Below are 15,866 nucleotides of genomic sequence, written 5' to 3'. Positions count from 1 at the left end.
TATCGTCTCAGGGGGTGACCACAGTGTTCTGCCTTAAATTGTGGCGTTTTTCTCAGAACTGGGCCTTTGTACTGTGCGAAATCAATGGATAATGCGAGAATAAATTACTGGACAACCCTATTCTAAGAATTTCAGTTGAGTGTGTCAATGTGGCCAGCTCAGGGTAATATGATATCATATACAACAGTAAACATCACGTCTCTTCTGTTTATATCTTCGAAGCAAAGAAAAACACGCCTTCATAACAGTACAGCTACAAACCGCTCCCCAGAACCACAGGAACTTTGCTGCAAGACAGGCATATGTAACGATGACTTGGCACAGATAAAGTCGTGTCTTATTTATACTCTGTTCTACTGACAACAGGCCAGCGAAAAATCTAACAATCTACAGCAAAACCATCAATTATTATGGGCGTTATAACATAGGTGTGCAGCTGAACGAAACATACACGTCGAACCCCCCCAGACGATTTAAATCCCTGACGAAACATACACGACGAACCACGGCAACGGGTTAAATAAGAACATGCAACAATATGGTATTATAAGAAGTGTTTTATATGTGGTCTGCACCATGCACATTGATAGGTAACGGGTCACTAAACATGTTCCCGCAGAAGCGTACTGTGGAACAACAGGACGTCCATTTCTAGGCAATGGTGCCATAAACACCCTTGCGAATTGTTCAGAGGCAGTGTTTTCCGTGGGGTCCGTGTTGAGACTATATAAGTGGTACAGAACAGAATCAGAATGGGGTGAGTCCTCAGCACCCAAGGAAGAAGGGTTTGGATAGAGACTGACTGTGAATTATTGTAATTCATTGTGATTAAGACAGACTGTAAAGAAGGCACCAATAAAATCAATCAACAAATCCAAATCCCATTACTATTAGTCATGAAACCCTTGACATGTGACAATATCTTTGTACAAAATTTCACGTTCTTAGCTAGAATGTTGCATTAATGACTGCTGCTAAACTGAAAAGTGAACAAAAATACTCATGTGGTTGCCACGTTAAGGTGTTAACAATATACAAACAAAATTATTGCAACAAGTCTTGCATATTCTTCAAAGACCTATTATAATGCATTACTTCATGAGTGGTGCCACTGTCAGTCCCATCTTATACATTTACACATCTGCCATGAGAGACTGCAGGAAATTAAAACCAGTAAAGTGTTAAGAGTGGCCACCAATGACAATGTGAAGATCAACCAACTGCTTCCAAAACTGAATGTGGGGAATGAACAGTCACACAGACAGCATGATGTTCTCATAAGCTTACTCTTATCCTTAAGAAAGGAATATAGTTTACAAATACAACCATTCTGTTGTTAGTATCAACTGATTATGCAACTGCTACATAAAAAAATGTTGATCACTAAATGGGCTTGTGGACTTAGATAAAAGCCAGGTCAAAATTAATCTTTATTTAATATAAATTCAAGACTGAAAATTTTGGAAAAGTGTAAAAATGGGCTGATGAAAAATGTCATATGCATTGAAAAAGTTTACAAAATCTGAAAAATAACAAGATTTCAAGCTACATGTACTGTAATGGTAGAAACAGAGCAGGACAATTATATTTATTTTGCTGTGTACAGAAAAACCACACTCGACTTATACAGCATCAAATGGTAACTAATGAATGTGCAAAAAGGTCATGGACTAATCTGGAATACCTTTCTGTAATGCTCAGGTATCCTGTAACAGAGAGGAAACCCACAAAAATCTCAGTCAGGATACTTAGTGCCCTTGATGAAATCAGAACTGGGTATTGTAACTGTACCGTCAATCCCATACCAGTTTTAAATTTGGAACATGTATTTACTAGTAGTAATCGCTTTGTTAGAAGATATTTACTTGCATGAACAATGATGATCCAAGAGGGACATAGGCCAATTCTTACTCTAAAGGTGGCAACTTAGTCCAATACTTGAATTTAAGAAAGCGGCTCATTACATAGGTTCAAAGAGAGAAACAGGAAGGACCCCTGCAGTTTTTTTCCCAGAAATTCTACTCAAAATTTGCTCACTGGAATTCTTTGAGAATACGATTTCTGACAGGTCCAGGACACCATACGTCAAAAGTGGGAAGGCCCCGAGCCTACGCTACGGGTAGAATTCATCAAACGACTGTCAAAAATTATGTTAAGTCATGACAGTCCAAATTCCCTTGAATTTTGGAACTGACTGGAGAAATAGCAAATGAAGTAAACTCCTCTTGTTCAAATTTGACCAATCCTCAAAATTTAAGGAGGTGACTTGTGGGACGATATGAAACAGACAGGACTTTTCAGTTTTGAGGAGAAGTCATTCTGTTAAGTTAGTTGTATTCCAGCTCAACAATTGTTCGGACGCAAAATCTGTATTGAACCGATGCTACCCCTGTCTTCACCCTACCACCTACAACCATCGTGAAGTCAGGAGCGGTTCATCGTCACAGGCTCTTGTGTCATGTTTACAATACTCCCTAAGGTCGTCACAGGGAATCCAAGCTCGCAGCGGAGGGCCTTACTGAAGTTAATGACTGACCAAATAGCAACAACAAGATTTAATAAACACAAACACAATATAACTCACTACAAGAATATACAAAATATATAACCCAAAAGACATGGCTGATTTGCCCTATACTGATCCGCACTTCATGACACCAACTCAGCGACATGCCCCGTTCCACTGGCCCAGTGACATCACTTCCTGATCAGCCACAGGCGGCTGCAAGGAAAATAAATATATCCAACAAAACAAGTCAGCCACAGGCCGGCCCAAGAAAATATATATATATATATATAACTAACTAAACAAGTCGGCCACAGGCGGCCCCATAGAAAATATATACGTAAAAATGCTAACTAAACCACTCGTGTATCGCCGCCATACTTATCCCGATAGCTGGCGACTGCAAGTAACCCCAATGTCTGAGGCCAGCCCCCGACTATGCCGAAACCAGATTTAGAAAAAACCCCGCTGAACTGAAATTTAGAATTTACTCCCGCTGGTCCGCCAGACGTCCTCGTCCAAGTGGATCCACTTATCAGACTAACTCCTCTGCTCCCAAACATACTTATTTCCGAGACACAGGGGTAGAAAGGGTGGGAAAATCACGCGGTATTGGGGAAGAGGAGGAGGGGGTATGCTCTAGGACCTCAGAAGAAGGGTAGCGTGGGAGATATGGCTGGAAGCCATGACGTCACGGAAGTAGCCATTGCTACTGATTCAGCTTGGAGTAAAATTTAGTATATCCGATCTCCATCTGGAAACTTAAGCAAGCTGTTTAAGTAATTCTACAAATTCCAATAAGTTTACTGGCACCCAACCCTTTACTAATTAACTGACAACCAGAATCGGAGGTGGTAAGGATGATGGGTGAGCTGAGTTAAGTAGGCTGTAGCCACAACCCACCAGCAGCAGCTCCAGCAGCCAGTGATGAGATGACCACACAAGTGACACACAACCAAAAACAGTGGTCAAAAAGAGCGGTCACAGTATGTCCCAAAAAAACAGGCCAGAACATTTTCTGCTTAAGTAAACTTGTTCAGTTGGAAGTCGTGCATACGTCTTATTTCATAAAGTAAGTCAAGATACTTCACACCATAAAGGATACAACCATGTAACAACGGTAAGCAGAACCTGCATAATTCAGGCTGATTTGCAAATTCTCGGAGCAGGTGTCCATTCCAAACAAATCGGAGATCTGCTCGTTCATGGTAAGGCATCTGGATATAGAACAGAAAAGACAGATATATTGGATTAATTTAGGATTTGACTAGAACAATGAACTAATTTGTACGAAAAAGGCAGATAAATACAACATTTAATTACAAATAAGTTGTTTAGCTTTTAGAAGAATACAAAATAGTTTTAAATTCTGTCAAATTGTAAAAGGAACAACATGGAACTGACAGACACAAAGGCAATGACAAATAAATACCCATAAAGTACACTTTTAACACATAACAATGAAATGTGAACTATTACAAAGAGAAACATAAGCAAAATCCAAGCAATGGATATAACATTTTTTTAGAAAAAAATGATGGAAAAGATAACAAGATGGAATTCAATATTTGTTAAAACTAGGAGAGTATCAGTATAATAATGTTTGGTCATGTATAAACAATGGATAGAACACAGACAATGCAGAGGATTAGAATCACATTTCTAGAATTTTACGATCATCACACAGGATAGGAGGATAAAAAGACATGTCATCAACATCAGGGCCATGGTTATTAAATATAGTTACTAATGAACCAGTGGTTACAAACAGGGACACTTACAAAAATATAAAACAATGAAAAGGGAACAAATGCCAGTACTGACCAGTTCTTAGAGAACCAGTGCCTTCTAGCCCTCCACCATCAAATCTATCTGCTAGTAGTGGGGCCCACAGTACACAGATCAAGTGTAATGCATTGAAAGCAAAAACTATATATAGTGTAAAAAGAACAAATCTATTTATAGGTACTCTTCAATGGAACACAAAGCAAGATGGTGGTCGTGTCTTCTATTACCTAGAATTCTGGACAATGAATAAAGTGTAATATATGCACCCCTTAACATACATATATATTACTTTAACATTATGTATATGATTTTGTCTGACTGTACAGACAGGAAGTTATAATTATAATAAGATAACTGGTCGAGACAAATACGCATGATGCAACACCTGTTTGTCGACCAGAGAACAAGGAACTTTGGGATCATCTGCTATGAGCATGTACTCCACGTGAAATCATAGCATGTGACTGCCAGCCAACGCCCATCCTAGCCTCTTTAAAAGACCATGTTTTGGGGCGCGGATCGGACTTCATACACTGCACTGAGTCTCTGTGCTCCGTCATAGGGACTTCAAAAACTTCTATCCAGGCAACATTCTTGATCTGTACAACATTTGTATCAACATCATTGATATTAAATATATTCACTGTATTGTACTGCGAGTTCGGCTTGGATTTCAATCCTTAAGTGTCCGACGTACCACGAGGAACAGTCTCCCGCTCGGCTAACCTCTCGTATCCCATCACCATCATAGGGATACAACACGTCGTACCAACATTTCTGGTGTCAGATGTGGGGTTGGACACAGCCAACCGACCAGTACGAGCAGTAAATTGGAAACTTCAAGGAATTCATCTCGACGATTCATCATATTACTCTCTTAGAGGTTGCCTAAGAGTCGTAATTTCGCCCTTCGCGGGAGAGTGTAGTGGTTCTGACCTGCTCTCCCATTAATCAGTTGCTTCTGCATCTTTCATCACTCCGGTTATGCTTAACGTTGGATCCACGAGCTCTGGCCGGAGGTTGACTGACTACGAGACAACACCATCACACAATCACCCAATCGTCGAGATCTTCTAGACATCAAAACTAATTCTAGAGGCCACCGAAGAGCCTATCTGAGAAGAAGAAGCCTGTGTCCATTCCAAGGACCGAGCATCGAGACCAGCTTCCCTGCCTAGTGAAGCTGCACCCGATCCACATCTCCACATCTCGCAGGAACTTCGTGGGACGTCCCCTGCGCCAACCGCAGCCCCGAAGAACATCAATTGGGTAAGCTACACTCAAAAAATTTTGTATTCCTTGGAAGTCAGCTTTAATAATATCATTTTGTAAGATTTTGGTTACGAATTAGGAAGATTTTCCTTCGGGAAGAAGACATCGCCCAAACGCGTACGAATTAACTGTAGGACAGTGGTTGAGCTCTGATTTCAGCTAGACTGAGCAGACATTAAGTTAAGAAAGTGAGTAAATTAAATTTTGAAATACGCTGTAAAATTTAGGGCAGAGATCAAATAAGTGAGACATGGAGGCAGATAACAGTAGCGATATTGACTCTGCCGCCGATGAAGGCGCGCAGTACTGTAGCATCTCAGAGGCCATGAGATTAATCACACATCCTTTCGATGGAGATAAGCGAAAATTGAGGGAATTTATTGAAAACGTGGACGTTGTTTTCGAACTAGTGCACCCCAGTAAACACGACACATTGTTGAAGTTTGTAAAAGCTAAGATCACAGGAGATGCCCGATCCAAATTAATGGTAAGAGACCTAACACACAGCTGGAGGCTGGTGAAAGGTATTTTAGAAGAAAACTACGCCACGAGGCGTACGTTAGATTATTACGCTTGTAAAATGTTTAACGCTCGTCAGGATAAGAGCGAAAGTATAGCTTCATGGGGAAACAAAATAGACGAATTGCAGACCGACTTAAGGGAAGCTGCCAGGCGAGTTTGTAAGCCGGAAGAGATTTTGGGAGCCATAGGCCTTATAAATCACTTAGGGAAGGCTTGTTTCGTACAAGGCCTCCACAGCGAACGAATTCAAACTATCGTTCGTAGTAGGGGAGAATCCATCCTCCTCTCTCAGGCTATAGAAATTTCATTGGAAGAGGAGAGCGCTATCCTCTCCATGAAAGAGAGATCGCCCGCCGGAGCTAATGGGCCCCCCTTGAGATGCAATAAGTGCAATAAGATCGGCCACACGGCCAGTAGATGTTTGAGCTCAAACAGTTATCCCCGCCCTGAGTTACGGACTGTCGGTAGAGACAGATCCAGTGATAATGTTGTAAGGTTTGTCGGTAGAGACAGACGTGATTTTAATAATGTAAGGGTTGTCGGTAGAGACAGGCCCAATGTTAATGCAGTTTCAAGTTGTTGCGATCGTGAGGGACACGACGCAGACTTTTCGGCCGATGTACAGGCTATGAGTTGTTTTAATTGCGGTTGTGGCAACCACATCGCAAGAGATTGTCCGCAGGGACGGACGTGTAGAAAGTGTGGTCGCAGAGGTCACACAGCTGATGTATGTAGATCCCAAGGAAAGGGATGGGTTAATTCGGGAAATGGCGGAAGGGAGTTGTCGAGCAACCAGACGACTGCCCGGCCGAACAATTAAGGGGTTGTCCACAAATTAGAATAAACGAGTGCAAGAAGCATTATAAATCAAATTTGGATACCATGACCTTAGGAGTTGATCTAAGTAAAACAAATGAACTGAAATTCTTGATTGACACGGGCGCCGAAATCTCTTTAGTTAGAAGTTCAAGCTTAAAACCAGAAGTAGAGATTAGTTGCAGTGAAGGCATAAATGTTAAGGGAATTTCAAATACCATCATGAGAACCAAGGGAACAACTGAATTAAGGCTATTCGCGGGACCGTATGAAACCACGCATACGTTCCATGTTATGAATGACAATTTTCAATGGCAATACGATGGAATTTTAGGTCGTGACTTTTGGATAGATAAGGGAGCTAACATAAACTACTGTGACAGAAGGATTACTATGGACAATGTAGCAGTCGAGTTTGACCCTAATGTGAGGGACAAGGACAGACAGACTAAAATTACATTGAAGGCTAGAACAGAAAATTTAGTGAGACTGCCCACCCCGTCAAAGGGACAAGGTTTAATCTCAAAGAAAGAATTAATACCCGGTGTATATTTAGCAGAGTCGTTGAGTACTGAAATCAATGGGACCTGCGTGACAAGTATAATAAATTCATTAGAGACAGATGTTACAATTGAACCCCCTGTAGTTGTTTTGGAAGATATAGATAACGACGAGTGTGAGAAGACAGTAATAATATTTACTACCCAGTTAGCAGAAGATAATGATCGCCTAGCTAAATTACGGAACGAACTGAGAACCGATCACTTAAACAGTGAAGAGAGAGTATCCCTTATCAAAATTTGCGAAGAGTACAATGATGTATTTCACTTACCTGGAGATAAACTAACTTTTACCACCGCCGCCGAGCACGCCATTCCTACTCCCGCGATAAACCCGAACCGGGCTATAAACACAAGGTCATATAGGATTCCAGAAGTTCATAAGGAAGAAGTACAAAGACAGACTGAACAAATGCTGCAAGATGGCATTATTGCCCCTAGTAATAGCCCATGGAATTCACCAATTTTGGTCGTACCTAAGAAGGCAGACGCCTCAGGTAAAAAGAAATGGCGAATCGTAGTAGATTTTAGAAAACTTAATGACGTCACGATTGGTGATAGCTTTCCTATACCGGTCATTTCGGAAGTACTCGATGCCCTAGGAAATTCGAGATATTTTTCAACAATCGATTGTGCAAGTGGGTTTTTACAAGTACCCGTAAAACAGGAAGACCAAGCTAAAACCGCGTTTAGCACCCCTCAAGGTCACTACGAATACAAAAGAATGCCTTTTGGTTTGAAGGGAGCCCCCTCCACATTTCAAAGACTAATGAATTCCGTTCTTACCGGAATCCAAGGTATAAAATGCCTAGTTTACCTAGATGACATAGTCGTTTTTGGAGAGTCCTTACAAATCCATAATAATAAATTGAGAGACGTCCTGGACAGGATGAGAGAGCATAATCTGAAACTGCAACCTGATAAGTGCGAATTTTTAAGAAAAGAAGTATCATATCTAGGACACATCATCACGAGTGAAGGAGTAAAGCCAGACGAGAGGAAGGTAGAAGTAGTCAAAAACTTTCCAACCCCAACAACCACTCAGAAACTTAAAGGATTTTTGGGCTTAGCAGGATACTATAGAAGATTCATACCAAATTTTAGTAAAATTGCCAAACCCTTGACAGAGCTTTTGAAAAAGAACACGCCATACATTTGGAACGAGAAAACTGAAACAGCTTTCAACGCTTTGAAGGAATCATTATCGACGGAGCCAATACTCCAATACCCAGACTTTAAACGACCATTTGTTTTAACTACTGATGCTAGTAACGAAGCCATCGGAGCCGTGTTGAGTCAAGGCCCTATAGGCAGAGATCTCCCTGTTGCTTATGCCAGTCGAACCCTAATCGTTGCTGAACGTAACTATCCCACGATAGAGAAGGAATTATTAGCAATTGTATGGGCATGCAAATATTTTAGGCCATATTTATACGGTAGAAAATTCACAATAGTGACTGACCACCGCCCTCTTACATGGATATTCAGTGTGAAGGACCCGAGTTCGAGACTCTTAAGATGGAGGTTGAAGCTCGAGGAGTATGATTACCAGGTCGTATACAAGAAGGGTTCTAAGAACACAAATGCTGACGCACTGAGCAGGATTCAAGTAGCTGAAATTTCCCCTGATGACAAGGAACAAAGGATAGAGATAACTCAAGACGAGAAACAAAAAATATTTCAGGAAATGCATGAGAAGCCTACTGGAGGACACCTAGGAATGAATAGGACATACGATAGAATAAAACTTTTTACTTCATGGCCAGGAATGAAACAAGAGTTAGAAGATTATATTAGACGGTGTGAAATTTGCCAAAGGAACAAAATTACGCAAAACAAGACAAAAATGCCATTGCAGATCACAACAACTCCGGATGTGGTTTGGGAAAAATGTTCTTTGGATATTGTTGGTCCCTTAACTCTAACATTAGAAGGAAATAAATATCTGTTGACATTTCAAGACGAACTATCAAAGTACACGATAGCCATTCCTATCCAACAGCAAGACGCTGAAACTGTTGCCAAAGCCTTTGTGGAAGAAATTGTGTTGAAATTTGGAATACCACAGACAATCCTTACGGATCAAGGTTCCAATTTTCTTAGCGAACTTTTTGCTAATATTTGCAAACTATTGAAAATTAAGAAAATAAAAACCACAGCGTATCATCCCCAGTCTAATGGAGCCCTGGAACGCACACATAGAGTATTAGTGGAATATCTCCGTTGTTTCATTTTAGAAGATCAAACGAACTGGGATCAGTGGATCTCATATGCCACTTTTGTATTTAACACTACACCACATACTGCTACAGGATTCACCCCCCACGAACTTCTGTTTGGGAGAAAGCCTAACGTACCAGGCATATTGCAAAAGGAACCTCCCGAAGTTCTATACACATATGATAATTACGTCAAGGAATTACAATCTCGATTACAATCCAGTTACGACTTAGCCAAAAATAATTTGATAGCAAAGAAAGAACGCAGCAAGGAGTATCATGATAAGAACGTCAATGTTCCGTTATTTACAGTTGGAGACAAGGTCTTGCTACATGATGAGAAGGTCAGAAGAGGCAGATCATTAAAGTTGTCTCCCCCTTGGATAGGACCGTACGAAGTTACGGAAGTAGAGGACGTAAATGTTACGTTAAAATTACCAAGAAACAGAACACTCAAGGTCCACGCAAACAGACTGAAACCATTCTTTGACTGATTACAGGACAATGACCGCCACCCACAGACTCTGGACCGTCTGCTTAACACTGATATATCTGAAGCAAGTGCTCGCCCTCGACGCGACCCTAGTAAGATACAACGAATCGCCGGGACTTTACTACGAGCGATTAGGAGAAGCACAGCTGTACAATACAGAATGGAAAATTATCACTTACGTCAACCTTGACGAAGCCGACAAGAATTTAGATGCTGTTAAAAAGTACGCCAAAATGTCCATTGACTTTTGCAAAAACCATGAATTTACTTTCTGGGTTAACTTTACTGACTGCCGGAAATCCATTCAGTTTATTGAAATAAAAATTAAGGAAGTAGAAAACTTGAAAATGTTAGTTAGGCAATTAACTAGGAATGAAGAGAAAATTAATTATTCACGTGCAAGGCGTGGAGTTTTCAATTTTATAGGAGGAATCAGCAAAATACTCTTTGGTACAATGGATAGTGAAGATGCCTCTTATTATACTGATAAAATTTCTAAATTAGAAGAAGAACAGATTGATTTTCTAAAGCTTTCTAAGGAACAGATAACAGTTGTTAGGTCAACGTTAAGGTCCATGAATTCCACCTTGATGGATGTATCCGAAAATGAAAGAATTTTAGCTAAGGGATTACAGAAAATGGCCGAACACATAAATAAACACGACGGCGAAGTAAAGAGAATGTTCACAGCTACCTCCATGTTGCTCACGGTAAATGATCACTCCATACAGTTAGAGAGAGCAATCAATGAGTGTAGAAGAGAGTATGAAATTTTAATAGATGCAATTATCAATTCTCAAAGGGGGATAATTCAACCCCATATTATAACACCTGCCCAGATTATAAATCACTTAAAGGCTAGTCAAGCTGACATTCCAAGCGAACTTTCATTACCAATTCCCCTGAGTGTGGCTTACCAAAGCTTAGTGTTAAGAATAATTGATTTTGATGTATTTTTAAGGAACAGTTTTCTTGTATATGTAATTCGCCTACCTTTATCTAACCATGTAAATTACCAAATTTATCACGTTCTGCCACTACCTATTAAGATAAGAAATACAACCAACAAATTTATTTTTATTTTACCAGAACGTGAGTACCTGTTGATGGATACTGTTAGGCAAGGTTTCATGAAATTAAAGGTAGACGAAATTAAAGATTGTAAACAGATTGACAGCTACCATCGCATATGCAAACAAAAACATCCCATTCGAGTCACACATTTAGATGAGGATTGCGAAGCAGAGATGCTGCAACCCATTAGAGTAGTGCCAGCCAGCTGCTCCCGAAGAATCGTGGAGATCAATCAGACTATCTGGACGCAACTGGATAATAACGAGTGGCTGTATGTAGCCCCTCGACCTGATACTCTTACTGTACTCTGCTCAGGACAGGAACCAACGGACCTCGAAATAGTAGGTACAGGTAAACTTAAATTAAATAACTTATGCAAGGCATATGGAACCAAGGTCCTCATTCAAGCCCAGATGACGGTAGAAACAAACAGTACAGAAAGGGACATAATTCCTCACCTGTTCTTGGATGTCGACTGCTGTCAAACCGAAAGTAAAATTGTAAACCTTAACGATATTCATTTGGACCTGCCTTTAAAACACATAGTCAATCACCTTGACGATTTACGTGTGGCAAGTCACAGGGTAGACGACGTTGAAAGGTTAATCTCAGAACAAGAGTGGAAAATTAAACATTCAAACACAGATTATCACCTCTCTTTTCTGTCATATATAGGGATGGTCACCACAAGCCTAACTTTGTGTGTTCTCTGTTATTGCTGCTGTTGCAAGTGCTGTCGTAAAAATTGCCCAAATCTATCAAGATGGTGGAAGGACAATAACCCTTGTACAACTATAATCTTTAAGCCTAAGATAGTCAACTCAGTTCACTCATCAAGAGAAAGCCTCAAATACGAAAATAGTAAACCATCTGTAAGGACAAGAAATTCACATTGTGATGCCATAGAGGTGACAGAACTTGTGACTCTGAATCCTAACCCTAAGCATGCAATTATTTCTGGCAAAAGATAATTATATGTCGATATAATAATAATGTATAAGCACGGGACTGCAACTTTGCAAGTCTGAAGGTATCATAACTGTAATTCTGCATAACTTAGATTTAGGCTACGTGCAGGTATGTGTATGTGTATCACATGATTGCAAAAGGGACAGGAAATGTAACTCTGCTCAAAAATAAGCACTATTACTGCTTATTTTTCCTTAAGGGGGGAGGTGTAATATATGCACCCCTTAACATACATATATATTACTTTAACATTATGTATATGATTTTGTCTGACTGTACAGACAGGAAGTTATAATTATAATTACAATAAGATAACTGGTCGAGACAAATACGCATGATGCAACACTTGTTTGTCGACCAGAGAACAAGGAACTTTGGGATCATCCGCTATGAGCATGTATTCCATGTGAAATCATAGCATGTGACTGCCAGCCAACGCCCATCCTAGCCTCTTTAAAAGACCATGTTTTGGGGCGCGGATCGGACTTCATAGATTTCACTTCATACACTGCACTGAGTCTCTGTGCTCCGTCATAGGGACTTCATAAACTTCTATCCAGGCAACATTCTTGATCTGTACAACATTTGTATCAACATCATTTATATTAAATATATTCACTGTATTGTACTGCGAGTTCGGCTTGGATTTCAATCCTTAAGTGTCCGACGTACCACGAGGAACAGTCTCCCGCTCGGCTAACCTCTCGTATCCCATCACCATCATAGGGATACAACAAAAGTCCAAAAACCCAGTAATTCTGTGTGTCATCAACCATCGTCATAACCCTTTAGAATGGAAGTTCCAGTAATTAAAATGTAGTAACTACTGCTTTCCGAAACTAACTGATATTCTATTCATATGCAATTTATAGTAACCCACAGCTGCCACAGGTCTGCTCTCCCAGCCATGGTCACAACATGTTTCGTAGATTTCTTTATTTGTAAACAGCACAGGACAACCCACAAATATTTTAAGGCAACTAGTTTTAAAACCCAGCAACATTTGATGTTCTGATGACAGTGACGGTGAAAGCTACTACCTCCTAGGATGTTACCCTATGTAGTCTGGCACACCATTACTGATGTCACAGAGGAACAGGCACATTCATCTTCACACGTTTAATCCTCTTTAAAAACTTCAACTTACAGTCAGATGCACATAGTAACATAGTAGGCTTTTGACCTCTATGTCTTAACAGCTGTTTATAAAATACCTATGCTACTTAATCTGATTGCTGTGTTCTGTCAGTGCAACTCTAAAAATGTATACCCATTCAACTGTTTATTTAAAATCACTACATGTTTTGACCATCCAACTGGTCATCATCAGGTGATACAATGACTACATGTGTTTCTGAATTTTTTAGAGCTACGTAGACGCAACACAGCAATTAAATTAGTTTGATCACACAACACAGGATTCACTCTATAAAGATGCTACTTGTTTCACTTTTCTTCCTTTCTTTCTTCATTACACTTTTCCACTTTGTGCAGGTGACCTAGCCTCTCCATCAATCTCTACCTTTCTTAAGCTCCCATTCCTAAATTTGCTTCATTCCTTCTGCATGACATCTTTTCCAACTTACGGTTCCCATCTTGATTTTGATCTCTGTCTTGGGCTTTTTCCTTTTACATTCATGTTCAAAACCTTCTTTACAATTCTGTCTTCATTCACTCCTAAATTGAGCCTATACCATCTTACTTTGGTACTTATTAGTTTAGTATTAATCTTTTATTTATCAATTTTGTGTTTTTTATTCTATCTTCTTGGGTCTGTCCTTCCACTGTTCTTAAAAATCCAATCTTAGCTGCCATTTTCACTAATACCTGCCTTTGTCCATGTCCATGTTTCTTACTCATGTTATTCTTTTTCATACTTCCACACAGTTGTCCCAGCTGCAGATATTATCAATTTCTGTTCCCAAAAAGCTGAGATACTCATAACACTTACCCTTCTCCAAAACTTACCTGCAAGAACTCTGGTGTGGTGTTGTGCAACCTTTGCAGTGTGTGTGTGATATCATATGAGTATGAGAAATACAGAAATGGTGTATTCAGCACATTTTCAACCATTGAGATATATAGCTCATTTTGTGAGATCTGTAACACAGGGTTAAGATAAAGAAAATAACATTAGAATAACTTCACAGTGGTGACTATTAATGCTGTGGTCTTCAGGGATGTCAGACCATGTAGTCTGGAAGGTTGTGGAATGTTTCAGAGAAACACACTGCCTCCATCTTCAAGGTAGAAGTTTTACCCATAAAATGAAGGAAGTATGTTCCTCTCAAATGTATGTGATAACCTAGCAGAACACAGAGCATCATATCACAGAAGAAAGCAAGCTTAATTAAGATTTTGTCTGTCATCTTTCACCAAACCTGTTTCAGTGTGTTTGTGTTTTACTGATGCTCACTGCATCCACACAAAAGTTGTCCCTGTGCTTAACTAATTAACCACTACGCTGCGAAGGTGTATGGGGGAGTCGATGTATAGATCTATAATTCTTTGGCCTAGGCACTAGCTGGAGGTGAGTAAAACAAACCTAACTAAATTAAACTAAATCCATCATCCTGCTTTTATCTGAAAGACACAGCTTGGCTTGTATACCCCATCTTGGTGCTGGCATAGGTGTCTGGAGACAGGGACTAGCTCTATTGATTTGGCCTAACTGAATAGGTTTTACCTGAAGACAGAAACAGAATCCAGTCTCCGAAACACTGTCTTGAAAAATAAACAAGACGGTGTTTTCTGATAAAGACAGGAGAGCAACATAATATTTGTACTAATGTACTGTCGTCACAAACTTTTAGATCTTATTTAAATGAATGTAGCTTAACCAAACTGCGATCTTTCAGAGAAGCACATTTCATATGAACAAAACTATATATTTTACTTTCACTAGTTTAACTACATAAAATGAATACTAAGTACACCTCTGTCCAAAAAGTATCCAACTTTATATTTTTGCCGCTGTAAGTAATGGCCAAAGGGGTGGGGAACTGAGCATAGTGGTTTTCAGTATTCAATCTGCTTCAGAAGCATTTAATAAGGATATAAAATAACGTCATATATTGAGACAGTTATACTGTTGTACAAGATAATTCTTATATGGTAATTTTGTATAAGTGGGGAAAATCATGTAGTAACTTTAGACACAGATTGTACAACCAGAACATTGTAACTTGGATGTTCATTGATATTACTTGCTCAACCAACAAAAGTATCTTGTTCTGATGTCAGAAAACGGAGTAGACTCTTTGACACTCCCACTCTAAAAACTTTCCATATCTGGCTATATGAGAACATCATTAAAGGTCCAAGACGATAGGATAATACCCAAACAGATAAAATGTTGTAAGCAGTGGGAAGATTCTGTAAGCTCCTTTTTGGGAGACAATGCTAAAACTAGTGGAACAGGGCAATGCACTAAGCAATCAGTATAAATACTACGTTTGTAAAAGTTTCCAGTCATTCTCTGATCTGATACAAAGTTCAGTCCTCGTGGACGGTACTCCGTGCAGTCGGAAGCTGGACATTGTGAAAGGCCTTATGCCTTAAACTGCTGTCAAATTGTTACAGTTTCTTGTTTGTAACAAACGTCTTGTAAGAAGTTACTTCCAGCAGTCTCATCTTCACACAGCAAC

At 39.8% G+C, this 15,866-nt stretch overlaps 1 protein-coding gene across 3 annotated transcripts in view; it reads right to left on the bottom strand.

Annotated features, from left to right (window-relative positions):
• LOC111867101 (phosphatidylinositide phosphatase SAC1) overlaps positions 1 to 15,866 on the bottom strand; it is a 75,295-nt gene that overhangs the window by 50,392 nt on the left and 9,037 nt on the right. For all 3 annotated transcript variants that reach the window (XM_023856608.1, XM_023856607.2, XM_023856609.2), the window contains exons 4-5: positions 14,188 to 14,319; positions 3,612 to 3,723 (exon numbers count right to left, since the gene is read on the bottom strand). In XM_023856608.1, coding sequence (XP_023712376.1) covers positions 3,612 to 3,723; positions 14,188 to 14,319 — 244 coding nt within the window. The remainder of the gene's footprint in view (positions 1 to 3,611; positions 3,724 to 14,187; positions 14,320 to 15,866) is intronic.

Source organism: Cryptotermes secundus, unplaced genomic scaffold, assembly GCF_002891405.2.
Source record: "Cryptotermes secundus unplaced genomic scaffold, Csec_1.0 scaffold291, whole genome shotgun sequence".
Lineage (NCBI taxonomy): Eukaryota > Metazoa > Arthropoda > Insecta > Blattodea > Kalotermitidae > Cryptotermes > Cryptotermes secundus.
Note: the sequence above shows the minus strand (reverse complement) of the source record. Positions and strands in the feature narration are given on the sequence as shown.